This window comes from Styela clava, chromosome 8 (assembly GCF_964204865.1).
Source record: "Styela clava chromosome 8, kaStyClav1.hap1.2, whole genome shotgun sequence".
NCBI lineage: Eukaryota > Metazoa > Chordata > Ascidiacea > Stolidobranchia > Styelidae > Styela > Styela clava.
In genome coordinates, this window is record NC_135257.1 from 12,896,407 (window position 1) to 12,910,836 (window position 14,430).

General features: G+C 34.2%; 1 protein-coding gene across 1 annotated transcript; it reads left to right on the plus strand.

Annotated features, from left to right (window-relative positions):
- The first annotated feature begins 514 nt into the window (after positions 1 to 514).
- LOC120345937 (visinin-like protein 1) lies at positions 515 to 13,680 on the plus strand. The gene is made up of 5 exons (XM_039415541.2): positions 515 to 786; positions 3,558 to 3,684; positions 7,049 to 7,194; positions 8,588 to 8,690; positions 10,836 to 13,680. Exons 1-5 carry the CDS (start codon positions 649 to 651, stop codon positions 10,952 to 10,954), a joined length of 633 nt encoding a protein of 210 aa, XP_039271475.1. The 5' UTR covers positions 515 to 648; the 3' UTR covers positions 10,955 to 13,680.
- The last annotated feature ends 750 nt before the right edge of the window (positions 13,681 to 14,430 follow it).

Below are 14,430 nucleotides of genomic sequence, written 5' to 3' on the forward strand. Positions count from 1 at the left end.
ATGACTTTACAGCCTAGGTCCTCATTAAATATTTAGGAGTGCGGTAGAGGATATTTCTCTAGGGGGAAAATATTCTTTTTTATTATTATGTCAAAGAGTTGGAGCCTGCAGTCGTTTGATGGGTCCTGTCCTATCCGAATGAACTGCGCTGTCAGCAGTAAATTATAAACGAAGGAGTTATAAACAAGATAATATATCAGAAAGATGAGTCATACGTAAGCAAATATATGTAACGCGATGTTAATTTTATTCGAAGCACAACCTCAAAATGGACTAATTAGTTGTTTTTTCGTCATAACTGACATGCTGAATACGAGAATAAAAGACTGCATTCGGTCTGCTCAATTTATTAAGTCGTTTCCTATGGAGAGCGCGATTTTACGCAAACAAAATTGTTGAAGCTCCCGTATTGAGAATATTTATGTAACTGAATGACTGTATTCAACTACCGGTACTAACGAATGCAATTCAAGGCAACTAACGACTAGCTTTGTTTTTCTCCTCTCATTATAAATTTATTTGGGAAACTACGTCATATTTTTATCGTTTATTGTCTGTGGGAATTTCAAGCTATATTTTTGGAAAATAATATTAAAAGGAGACTTTTCATTGAAGAATCTAACACATACGGGGATTAAGACAAAAACCATGGGTCAATGTTGTTCAGACCAAAAAGCCTTTAAGAAGAAAACGTTGGTTTTGCCCGAAAAGGACGTCAGTGAATTGGCAAAAACAACGGGACTGGATGTCGGCGAGCTTAACAAATACTACAGAGAATTTGTAAAGGTAATTTTCGTTTTTATTTATAAATTTCCACATCATAATTTATAGTAACCAAAATGTAGATCATTCTAATAGAGACTCTGAGCAGATATTATGTAGGGCCCTAACATATCGTAACATATATATGAGAAACTTCCCAGCAACAGAAATTTCAACTTGAATCTTCAATGTTTAGAAATTTTTAATCGGATTAGTAATACACCTGCCCTGTGTCTCTCTATATTGTAGGCCAGTTGATATGCTTCGACCTCCTCGGTTAAATATAAGAATGAAAGATTTGATTGTCTTTGAAAATTCTCGACGTTCTTGTGGTTTTCGTGGGCATTTCAAGGCAAAGTCTGATGTTGTCCGCTTGAAATATACTCTATTGTTGATTTGTAACTTGCTTTTTTTAAAATTGATTGATTAAAACTAAATCCACGGATTATACCAGATAATACCGTCGTAGTATTTCCACTGCTTACTTGTGTCTGTCTATCCGCCTGATGTGCCCCAGTACATTTTAGCACATGTCATATTTGACACAGATCATCGTACCGATTCCGGCAAAATTTTTCCGACTTTGGCATAGCAAGAAAGTTTTTAAATAAAAAAGAGTAATAGCCTTCTAGAGAAATATACAATCTTTAACCCCTAAAAATTTCAAAGCAATTGATTCAATAGTTAATGAGAATTTTTTCATAACAACACAAAGAAAAAATTTCAACAAGAACAATAATAACAAAACAACCCATAGGTCTATTTCGTGTCCAATAAAGGAGTTTTAACAAATAAGTCATCACGCGAGGGTAACAAGTAAGATAGTTTAAAAAATGCTCTGTATTATCGATGTCAATAATTGTGCTGACGCATACAGGTTAAAATGCCAATTACCAAATGTTCAGTACGATTTTATTGCTAAATTGAGTTGTCTCTATAGCGAACTTAAGCACCAGTTAAACAAATTTTCACGATGGTCGCAGTAATTGGAAAGCAATTTTCACGCTGCAACTGACGACCTTTTGACGTGACCGCAACTTATCAAATTTCTTGCTCTATGTTCTCTAAATGCACACTACGGCATAAATATGTTTATTATAGTTACCGATATGATTGGACTTCTAATTACGCATGGTACGAACTGGTGTGGCCCTTTTGTAATACTAGTAACGTGCGGTGAAAAAGCAAAATGAAATCTTCATTTTTAACGAGATATTAGTTTCTACATACATGCAACCAAAACAAGTCTCTGGGCATGCATGCATTTTTTTGCTTCAATACAGTGATTGTTGTAATAAGTCCTATATTACTGAAACTTTTGGGTACAATCATACACGAACAGAAGTTTGTGTTGATGTATGTTAATTAATTTTCTTAATTAACTAAGTTCTGTTTTGGGGTCATAATCAGTGATGAGCTGGAAAAATCGTAACAACCGGAACGCACCAAATTCGCAAAAATATAATATACATATTTACAATCTGCGGACAGAAAGATTTGTCTGTTCTAAGATAGAGCCGAAGAACTGCAATGAAATATGAAGATATTATCTTATATTAATATGTCTGTTTAAAATAACAAGAATAATCATAGCAAGCAATTAATACAATTGTCATCACTAGAAAGGAATAGGATAATATCCGACGGGGTCAAAGGTCGGGGAAACATCTATTAAACGTTACTGTTGTACTAATTATTTGTGTGATGTTATGTAAAAAGAATAACAAATTATGATGTAACAAAACATAAATTAATAACTAAGTTTACCAGAAAAACTAGACTTTTGTGCCATAATTTTATTTCAACAACAGGAACGCAAAAGCAATAAAATGTCCAACAACCGGAACCTCGTTCCGGTGCGTTCCGGCTACAGCTCACCACTTCAAATTATGAAAGTTCTTGCTTTTACTGGTTGATACAATTCACTTTTCACCAAATTATACTTCCTTGAAAATCATTCAGATCCTTGCCCGATTGGTTTTTGAGTTTCACTTACTAGAAGAGGTCATTATTTATTCTTTTCTTCAAAGTGTTGTAAAATGCATGTGCCAAATACGATCAATATAATCTGATGTAGATGAGTTTGAATGTGTTTCCTGGGTGGTATTTTTCGTTTGTTGATACTTGCCAATGATAGATTGCACTCCCAGTGATTAAATTTGCTTATTACGGCGCGGAAATCATGAGTCGTGACACCAGGAGAAGTAATTAGCTTTTTGTAAAATTAACGTACCTTCCTGACCCAAATACGAACTTCAATCCTTCGCTGTCGTTCAAAATATAGAATTTCCTTCAGAACTTTTTAAAGTTTTATGTCTTTGTATATCTAATTTTCGAAACTTTGACTCAGAGATGAATACTCTTGCCATAATGAAATTTGCATGCTAAGGATATACATTTCTCATTGAAAGTGAGTTGCTATGCTATTTTTCAGTGCCAATGCAATGGAAGATACTACATAATGCATTACACAAGGCTGTATTAGTGTGGTATTTAATTTTTTATTTCAACCTCGATCAATAAGTATGTTATTTAACCTACCATCTATTCTAGATCAGAGTGTAATAATTGGAAAATATTTCGGCTCTCCTTAATGCATATAGACGACTGCTTACATAAAGCCTTATTCCAGCGACGGCGTGGAATACCAAATAAAATAACATTTTGTATTACTTTTTTACCATATTTGATCAAGACATTAAAATTCCAAGATTAAGCACATCATAAAGAGATTATGATTGCTCCCGAGAGCCGTCTAGAATTAAAGATTTATAGATAAATATTTTATCGTTTAGGATTATCCGAGTGGGCATTTGACGAAAAAGCAATTCCAAGCAATTTACAGAGATTTCTTTCCAGATGACCCAAAACGAAAAAACTTTGCTGAAAAGTTATTCCAGACGTACGACCAAAATAATGATGGTATGTATTGCTCTATTATGATACATACACTTTATTAAATAGTTTTTCGTTGAAGATATTTTTGTGGCTTTGTGTAGACTACATTCTTTAATTGTTGGGCCATTTCTGAAGCACATGCACTCGTTCTACTGATTAGTGCTCCACAAAGACCGTCAGTGGGTGGCGGTAAACGATACGGTACTTCGTAGCTAATAAGAGCGCTTCGGGCTGTCGTATAGTGGCATGTGGTTCAAAAGCTATTCGTGCAGAGGAAAAACTTTTTCATAAATAAAATAAAGTCTTCACGCCACATTACATATATTTTAAATACAGTTGCACGTGCTTCAAAATATATGACTATAAGTTGATTAAAAGAGTCTGTCGAAGTTAATTTTAGGGCATTATATTTTACACATGTATTAGCCTCGTGCCAAAGTATGGTGCCGACATTTCTCATTTCTGAACCGTACATGGCAGATTAAAATCATTTTCATAAATATTTGTCAATAAAATGCCATGAATTATGCATGAAAATTAGTACATTTAACGAATTCAGTTAATAGAATTTGAGATAGATTTTCAGCCCGTGACATAGTAAATCGATTTAATGTATTTGGAATAGAACGACAAATGAGTTCGCAATGCGATTTTCAAGAAATTATGGTATTTACAATTTTGGTACTCCCGTACCAGGTGACGGTTAAGCCATAATTTTATTCCGATTTTCCTTATTATAGTTCTATTACGAGTTCAGGGATTGTCTGTGTTAGCCACGTGAATATACCCCCTGCCCATAGGCTTCCGTCCCTGCACACAACTTGATGTAAAGTAGGCGAAAGAAATTAGTTACCTCCTTATTGGTACACAATATGAGTTGTAGGTTTATTAGTGATGACTAATAGTCAGATCAGCCGTTTACAAGTTTTGAAAATAACTGTAATTTTATATGTATGCTACTTGTCAAAAAGAAGAAAAACTACTGTTTTGTTGTCTGTAGTTTTGGATTCGAAGTAAAAGCACAGTTAAATCGCAAATAAATGATTTGTATTCCTTGTTCCCGACAGGTGCATTATCAATGTGAGATATCAGACGAAAAAATCACCAAGTTTCAATTTTTTCTTATCTTATCTCAAAAGTTTACAATTGTTTAAACTGTTGTCGCCTGTATATATTTTTTCAAATACAAGTAATGCTAACTTGCCTCTGATCTGACTGTGATCTCACAATAACTAGCGACCAAAATAGTATAATTTGAGATAACTGTGTTCACTGAACGTACCCCACACATGGTATGTCAAATCCAATTAATATTTTTCGAAAACCTAATAAATAACGGAACGTACAGAATCTAAAATATTATCAATCAGGTATAGGATTGCATGATGAGGAGCAATCACAATTACCTTGAATTTACAGTAAATTTACTGATTTTTATATCAGTGCTTCCTCATTTATTGTAATCTTTTATGTGGATTCCGACCACGAAATTTATTCAGTCGTTCATTTCCCTTTATTTAATTCCTCTGAGAATTGACATAATTTGTTTTGTTTCATTTTCGTTTCTTTGTTATGAACAACAAAGAAACTTTCAAAAACAATAGAAGTTCAAAATTTATTATGACGTAATTTTGCATAATGTGGGTAGTAATATCCGCTCGGTGTTGCACTTCACATGAATTCAGTTTGAGTTAAAAGATTAAAGTAAGTGGCCCTCCACCCACCTCTATAACGAGAAAAAAGATTAAAGTAAGGGCTCGACTAATTCCAAATGTACTAAGACATTTAGTGAAACTTGTAAGATTACGAATGTGGACCATTACACACAGAGAGAAAATGAATATCACTATATTAACGCACACCTCTAATAAATATAGGAAACTGACGTTGAGTTGTTACAATCGCAGGTAGGAATATTTTGAATTTATTGAATTTCAACTTGTGTACGGAGATAATCCGGAATGTTTATTGCGTCTGTAGAATTAAGCGAAGCGAAATAATTCAATTTCAATGTAGATCAATCAAATTTTTGAAATTGCGTGTTCATTTAACCACGCCTAAAATATTTATTAATTGGATTAATTTATTCAACACACCAAGGATCAATAAATTCATTAATATAAATATGCCGTGTTATGAAGATGACAATTCTTGCACTGAACCAAACGAGATTTGCGTCCGCCTTGCCAATTTGAAAGATTATGTTTAGCGACCAACATTGACGATTTCCAAAAGCAAGCAACTCAGTATCTCCTTGGGTCTAATTTCAAACTACAAACATATCGCGATGTGGTGTGTCAATTTCATTACGCTGTGGTCAAGATGACGGACTTGGACTAAACAATAGAATGGCTGTCTCGGGTTCAAACGTCAAGATTTTTTCAATAATATTGCATTGTGCCACAATCAAAGTTTAAGACTGAAATCACATATTCCTTTAACAATTTGAAATAAAAGAACAATTTTGTGCTTGTATAAGCATACCTCGAATGCCTTCGATATTTATGAAACACATTAATAAATACCTCTTTCCTCAGAAGCGTATTATATTTGTTAGCATATTTATTCAGGTTAATCAGCAAACGCTTGCGCTCAAAATTTGCTCGCGTATTCGATCAGCATGTCAACTTCCCAAAGAAACCAAAACCCACCCACCAGATATTTTCGCTTAAAATCCTCACGACTTTGGCATGTACATTTAGGGTTGTTGGTAAGTCTTTTAAGTCTTGCGATTGACAACGTTTGCAAAATATTTCAGTATTTTCAAATGAAAATTGTACATACTTTACATAAAATGTTTTTGAATTTTTTGAATAAGACAATAATATTAAAAATTGCGAGTGTTTTTATTTATTCTAATTGACGGATTCAGATAAGTAGACATATCTATTCTCAGATTTGCAAGGGTCGTAAAATAATATATCCTTACGGATGTAAGTAATTATTTACGTAGACGGTTATGCAGTGATATAAAAAGTTACGAACCCCTCTCGTAAACTCTCCCCACAACCAATCTGAGGCAAACCCACATGGTGGCGCAATTTTACAAAAGTGGGTAAACACAAATAATATTAATAATCCACCAAAAGACACTTCTATTTTATATAGTTATGCAGTAGTTCAAACGAAAATAAATGTTTAGTTACTAAGAATAACGTTTTTTCAAAACGATGTATATATCGACTTTCTGCCTCAAAAGTTCTACAGCTTCATTATTCCAGTCAGTTGTACAGTATTATAGTAACACTGTTCCAACATTATTCTTAGAAAAATCTTTATTTCACTTGACTTGCCAGTGTTTTGCTCTTTAATTTACAATTGGCTCTCAGCCTATTCACGACATCGGTGGCTGTCAGTGCGATTTTTCACATCAAGTTTTTAAATGCAGGAACAATCGATTTTCGGGAATTTATGATCGCTCTCAGCTTAATTTCAAAAGGAACCGTGAAGCAGAAGTTGGCTCTTGCATTCGACTTATACGACGCCAATGGCGACGGGGTCTTGACGTACACTGAAATATTGGACGTCGTAAAGGTATTTTCATGTTAATTAATCATTGAATAATTTAATTGGCCACATATGGCAGTTGATTGTAATCTAGGGTCGAAATTTTTACAGTATTAATCTTTTCATCTCTGCCGGTCAATAAGTTTAAACGAAAATAGTTTCCCATTAAAATTGCTGATGAAATACTTGGGATTTTTAAAATATGACAACTGAAAAATTTCATTTTTAACATTCCGATGCATGAAATTTTTCCCGTGTTTTTCCATTATTCTGTGATATAAATTTATCAAATTTGGTGGGATATTCCTTACGGCGGCTATGTTGGCAAATTCTAATTTTCTCGGTTTTTCTTCAAAAACCCGCTTTAAGTAAAATAAGAATTTTTTTAAGTACTTCTGACCGTAAAAGAGCTACAAATATTCATGTTTTCTTATTTGTAAATGTCAGATTCCACCAGTAGGAAAATAATAGGAGATATCTGTTTTCTGTTTGTATACAACCTTCATATTTGTCACAACAATACCTTTAAAATATTTGCCACGAAATTCAGTCATTTAAATAAACGTAGATTTCATTTAAACCTCAACTAAACTATATCTGTGGATAATAGGCTATTTGGAAATCTATTTTGTGCTATTGAGATAATATTCCAATTATGCATTGAATTTCAAATAATCACATTCAAAAAAATGTAATTTGATTTTTAATTGCATACTGGTTTGTAATATGTCACATTTCGTTTTACGCAAGAATGCTTCTTTGAAAATAATGTCCCCAAAATATCGTCTCGCCCATCACACGTTCCGTTTTATCGATGAAAGAAATTTTATTAATAAAATATTTTTGAAGTATCGTACAATTTAAGGACATTGAATTAATGCAAGTTGATGATGCATGCGCCATTTTATGAATTATTCAAATCCCTTGAAATATGAAATAAAAACAATAAGATCTGTGAACATGTTTTGATGAAAATGATGCAGAAAATTAAGAAGTGATGGAAGAAAATTTAAAATCATGAAGCTTATTCATACTGAAGCATTTTGAATTGTTTATAAATAGTCCGAATGTACAATACAGTGTTATCAGTTTCAGATCTAAGGTCAAAAACGAGAAACGCTTTTGGTGGTTGCTATTTTGACACATTCAAGTCATCTCCATTTTTTATCTACCGTGCATGCAACGATTTTTCTCTAAATAGTCTGAATATAAGAACTCAACAATGCCTACGATTTTTGTCGGAAAACACGAAAATAAACGAAAAGCATATAAACGTGTTTTTCCCTTTCAAATATATAATTCTTTTGACAGATTAAGGCATTTGGGAATAGAAAAACCATACATTTCCGTGACAAATAAATTAGATTTATTTAAAGTCTGTGTGGAAAAACTGTTTGTGCCTATTTGGCTTATTTTTCAGGCGATGTACAACATGGCTGGAGATCCCAATGGAATTGAAGGCGTGCCACCAGCAGAGCTGTTTGCAAAAAAACTTTTTGCAGAACTTGATAAAGATCATGACGGTAATAAAAAGTTTCACTTCAAATGTGCACGTGCTCCTTATCACGTTACGCCGTGTTTCATAGCGTGATGAACCCCCGGGCTTTTCGCATGAATAGCCGATTGTTCTATATGAATATTAGAAACATTGTGCATTATAATATTAGTTTTCCTTTCAAGCCAATTGGAAATTTTTGAGGTCATTTATTAAGTGCCTCCCAAAATTCAATTTCTCCGAAATATTTTCATTTCAAGTCAAAATAACGTCAAATTAAATCAGAATTTAAATGACAGACATTAATTGAAAACCAGTCCGATAAATAGAATTAAATGCAATTCGCTGAGTTGATGTAATCAATAAAAGTTCAATTTCTCAACTTAATTTGAAAAGTAGATTGCACTCAATTTTATCGCGTGAACTATTTATTTATAAATCAAATAGTAATCAAGGTTGATGTTGTGTTGTGGCAAAAGTTCAACTTTCAATCATTATTTCCATCGAATAATAGAGAAAGGGGAATTCTCAATTTTATGTTTACGGACACGCCTACATTACTTTAGTGATATTGTAGTTTGTCATGGAATTTAGCAGTAAATTTCGAGCACCATCCTAATTATTGAATATAATTCTAACAAAGACAGAATTGTCCAAAATCGGATAATTTTTCGTGTTTGAGAATTTATTTCCCCCTACGTTATCGGTAATGCATTCGGGATTTCGGAGGAGTGATTTATGACGCAATACCGGATGATTTCATTGTTTAAATCTTCAAAGCAACTAATAAAAAATCAATCATTTCTGATTTCCAATTCACTTCCAAAAAGTTATTATTCAAAAACGCCGTTATAGATACATTTGATTTTTGATATCGCCATCATGATGACATAAAAATACGCACTTTCATATTTTCTAAATTAATTGATAAAATATGTTTAATGCGTCTATTTGTGAGCGCGCATACTTCTCTGCGAGCACCTTAAAAGACACCAACGTTAAACGCCCGTATCCTTTTGATAAAGTAGTGTATTTGAGTGCAATTATTTACATTCTATTTTTAGGAAATTCGTTTAATCATTACAATTGCGTGAGAAAAATATTTTCGGCGAACTTCAATAGTAATTCCTTTCAAGTTGAATATTGGGGTATGACTTGTTGTAAAAGAAATCAATATCATAAAAAATTTGTAATAAGTTTGGAAGGAATCTTATTTCTCCATTTAAAAAACGTCTTGCTTATGGAATATATTCCAATTTCGTGATATTGTCTTTTTACAAATATTTGGTATACACCAGCAAATTTTGATTTAATAACATCTGTTATTAGCAGTTTATGTAGTAAATTTTTTTTCTTTCAGTGCCGTATATTGATTTTCTTATTGCGGAAGTTAATTATTGTTGTTTGTCGTCGGATTGGGGCTTATTACAGGTTAAAGCGTTATTGACTGACCTCTTGCGCCACATTGCGGATCCCTCCTACAAATTACAGGATGGCATTCAAGCAATATGCACATTACATACCAACATCCTGCCGGCTGCCGCCATTTTAAACTTTTGAATTTAGGATGTTGTTTTCTTGTACACAATTTAATTGTTTGTTTGTCAAAGTGTTTTTTATCCGGAGTCGGGAGATTATTACAATATTGAGCCCATTCTGAACTAGGATTAGATCTGATGTTGTTTTTTACGTGTTGGGGTCGGGTGAAACCTTTCCAATATTCAACAGTTCTGTTGCTGAATTACATATACGCAGTGACGTGATTTACATCGTTTTTTTGTCGGCAGATCAAAACTCATTACTAAGAAAAATAACGCTATGATTATGATTGGTTAGAGTAGTGTGTCCGCACAAATTGTTGTTTCGCAATATTTTTCTTATAACTGACATATATATATATTTTATGATAATAAAATATTTTTTCTTGGTGGTACGATGCTTAGAATCAAAGTCAGACCTCTGAAGTTCCTATTGTTACGTTGTATCACATCATAATAGAAATTTAGTTAGTCAATATGAGATTTGTGTCAGTACTATGCTGCTTGCCAACGTTGTTTTCGTTTGGTGTTCCGCAAACAATTCAATTTTTTTCAAATCCAACCACATATTTTGGTCCAGACTATGTTTTTTCTTCCTATATATACTCACTTTTCAATACATTCTTTGTTTGCAGGGAATATTACGGTTGAAGAATTCACAGAAGTGGGATCACAAGATGTGACTGTGGCCAACTTACTCTTGGCTAAAATAGCTGGAGAAGAGTTAAGCGAAGACGAAGATGAACTTACATGATTAATAATATGTACAGTGAATCGGGGAAATGACAACTGAAATCTTATTGCATGGCACTCTAGGGACCAGGAGTTATAAAGCAAATTTGCAATTTCAAAACAATCAAATATAACGACTACATTCTTCTGTCGTTATGTTTACTGCCTACCATCCGGACTTATAGCAATCAAGATTTTTGAAACATTGGTTCAAAGACTTAAATATCTCATTAAATCAAAACGCAATCACATTTTTGCCTGATATATACCAGAAGTGGTGAACTACTGACCCATGGGTCACAAAGTAGCCCAGCATGTTTTAGTTTGAACCCCCAAGTATAACATGTTAGTGACAAAAATTTACAATAGGCTAGCCTTAAATTCAATCTATCAATAATAGAACTGCTGTAGCATGAATGACGAACCTTTTTTAACGAATAGGTCAAAATCGATTACAAATAATTTCCTTGTGGAAAACTAGACTGTGGGTCATAGGCATGTAATCAAAGTTTGCATCAATAAAAAAAACTGCTGTTGCATTTTTTCCGCTGGTCTTATGATCCCTGGTTGTGAAACATGTAATATATATTGATTCCATTAATTAATGGATACGCATCGCGCGCTCGCCATCGTAAGAATTAAAAATGAAAATGCGTGGTTATAGCGGTGATCACCAGTTACGATATTACTACACTTAATAATATTATTGTTTGTGGTTTTCAGAGAATTTGTATAATATTTTTTTGTCGAATTCAGTACAATGCAGAATTTGGAATCGGATGGTTTTGCCATTCTCAATTCCCAACAAAATGCTGCAGAACCACCATGTATGCTGAAAAATGTCTGTGGCTTTGCATTTTCAAGTGAATGTGGCTATAACACAAACAACTAAATGTAGTATTCGGCATCTATAAGGCTGAGGAACATCGTGGTAGAAAGTTGCTTGTCCACATAATGTCGTGTAGCTGCTAGCGGTTTATTAGTTGGTGTGTTGATTCTAAAGTCACTCATTGTTCAGTTTTCCTGTTTTCGAGTCGTACGGATTAGCTTTGCTCTCAGAAAAAATGCGCCCTTGGGTAAATCTCTTCTCAATTTGTTATATAACAATCTGCTAATAATCACTCATTTCTATCACAAATATATTGCGTTCACACATACTTTGTTCGTTCATTCGCCCAATAATCACATAGGCCCACGCCATCCGGGGCTGGTTCAAAAGGACGTAGACTAGGTATTTCAACCACGTCCTAAAAATCACGATTTCTATCGTGGAAGATTTGAAACTCGACCCTCAGACGATTGACTTTCTAAGACTAAGTCATTACTATTCTACTACAACGTTATTCCAGATTCCAATTGTCGTTAAGCTAAATGTGAGAAATGAATATCTCGGTTATAGAGTTATGTCGTAAACGTTGTAACTGCATTCTTTTAGAACAGTGGTTCCCAAACGGTGGGGTGCGCCCAACGAGAAGGGCCTAGAAACATTTTTTAGGGAGCGTGAAGCTGAGTAAAAACAAAAATATTTGTTAGATCTTGCCCGAATCACTTTGGATATTTACATTTCTTTATTGTTTAGAGGGGGCTCCCGAAGTATGCGAACCAAGATGGCGGACATCGGAATGTAATATGTGTACTAGGTTAGGGTTAGGCCATAGTTTTAGTTATAAATACTACGGGAGGCTCTTGGCTAGTCTTCAAACTGATAATAGGACTAAAATAAGGAAAATTGGAAAAAAATTATCGCCTAACCCTAACCTGTTACCCATGTTACGTTCCGATGTCCGCCATCTTGATTCTCATACTTAGGGAGCACCGTTTAGAGTTTGTAGAGAGTTGTGCCTGTTGTTATTTTTTGTTATCTGATATACAGTAGTGGTAGGCAGCTGGTAAGAATGCTGTTACGACATCTATGATTTTGTTGAATTACGACCACGAAAATCTCAAACAACAGTGGAGCCGTGGTTTAAATGAGATTAAGCTCGATGAAAAATACGCAATATTAACTAAACTAAAAGACTTGCGGAAATTATGCAACAGCAAGTTCCTCATTGATGTAGACATTGATAAAATTACCCATGGCCTTATGTCATAATATTAATATGATTTTTGACCAATTGATTTAAAAACGTTCGTCATCACTAATATATACTGTGGTGGGTTGATACAGATAGCCATAGTTGGATGAAGTGGCCACATACCACTTGTTGTATTATTACCATATTTTGTTCCATGCTCTATTTTTCATAGTTTATATCACGAGAAACTTGATATGAATACCAAATTAACCAAAAGCGTCCTACGTAACTATTCTTCGGCTCATTTACCTTAGAAACAATGTAGGCTAATATCGCTGTTTCAGTCGCTTCACTCTGCCATGCATTCCATTAGTTTCCATAGGGAAGACTATCTTCATTTCTCCCGGCTATGCTTTCCTTACATGAAATATTGTTACATTAATGCTGCAGCGGTAAAATTTTGTTCGTTGCTTGGGTTGGGTTGCTGACCTTGTTGAATATAGCTTAATAAATCAGACAAAGTCTATAATATTGAGATTAAAATATTTAAATCTTAAACGAACGTATGAACAAAATGATGTTCATGGGGGGCATCACGCATTATGTACCTGTCTAACGGACGAAACGATTAGCCAAATTGAGTCGAGCAATTTTGTTCTGGTCGGCCCCACCATTTATTTTGTGAAATAAATATATTGTGTAATACGGTGACGCTTTCATGTTAACTGAAATAAAATTTATTTCTTTGCGTACAGCATAATATTAAATTCTGCACCGACTGCTAGTTTGGAAATATCATCATAACTTGTCAAATTCCTGCCAACGATAATAAGTTAATAAATCCCTTATTATCTTGTTGGGATTTTGCTTGGGCGTAGCGGTTCTTGAATTTTCAATGACGCCGCAATCCTGAAGGTCATATTGAGGAAGTAGGCCAAACATTACCTTTCTCGTGTACTATTTATGTACAAGACCTAGTCATTACCGGCACTCAGAATGATACAGTTACGACAAAATATCAGATACATGTAGGACGTAAACAGGATGCAGCAAATCACCTACAGAATAGTCCGATTGATTGCTTCTGTAATAAGTTGAATAATACAAATTTGTTTACCACTATCGGAGTTAACCAAATATCTGCTAAGTGTAACAACTCAAACACTGCTACAGCTTGAGCAAACAGGAATTTGAAACACCTCATCGAGATGACCTGACGACCGAGTCTGCCTTCTATACTCTCGATTTTATCCAAGTTCGCGATTGTTTTCGGATGCGCAATGCGAGTTTTATGTGCTCGACTTGAGCGAGGTTTTTACGAGTGGCATAGCCAAAGACTGTCTTACTTCGATTTAATTTGCTCGCCCCAGGCTTGCCTGGGTATGTATGATCCAACCACACCTGATTGAGGTATAAATAATAGGCTGTGCTATACGTATTCATAGCGTGGCGAAATAATGGTTGGACATTTGCTAACCTG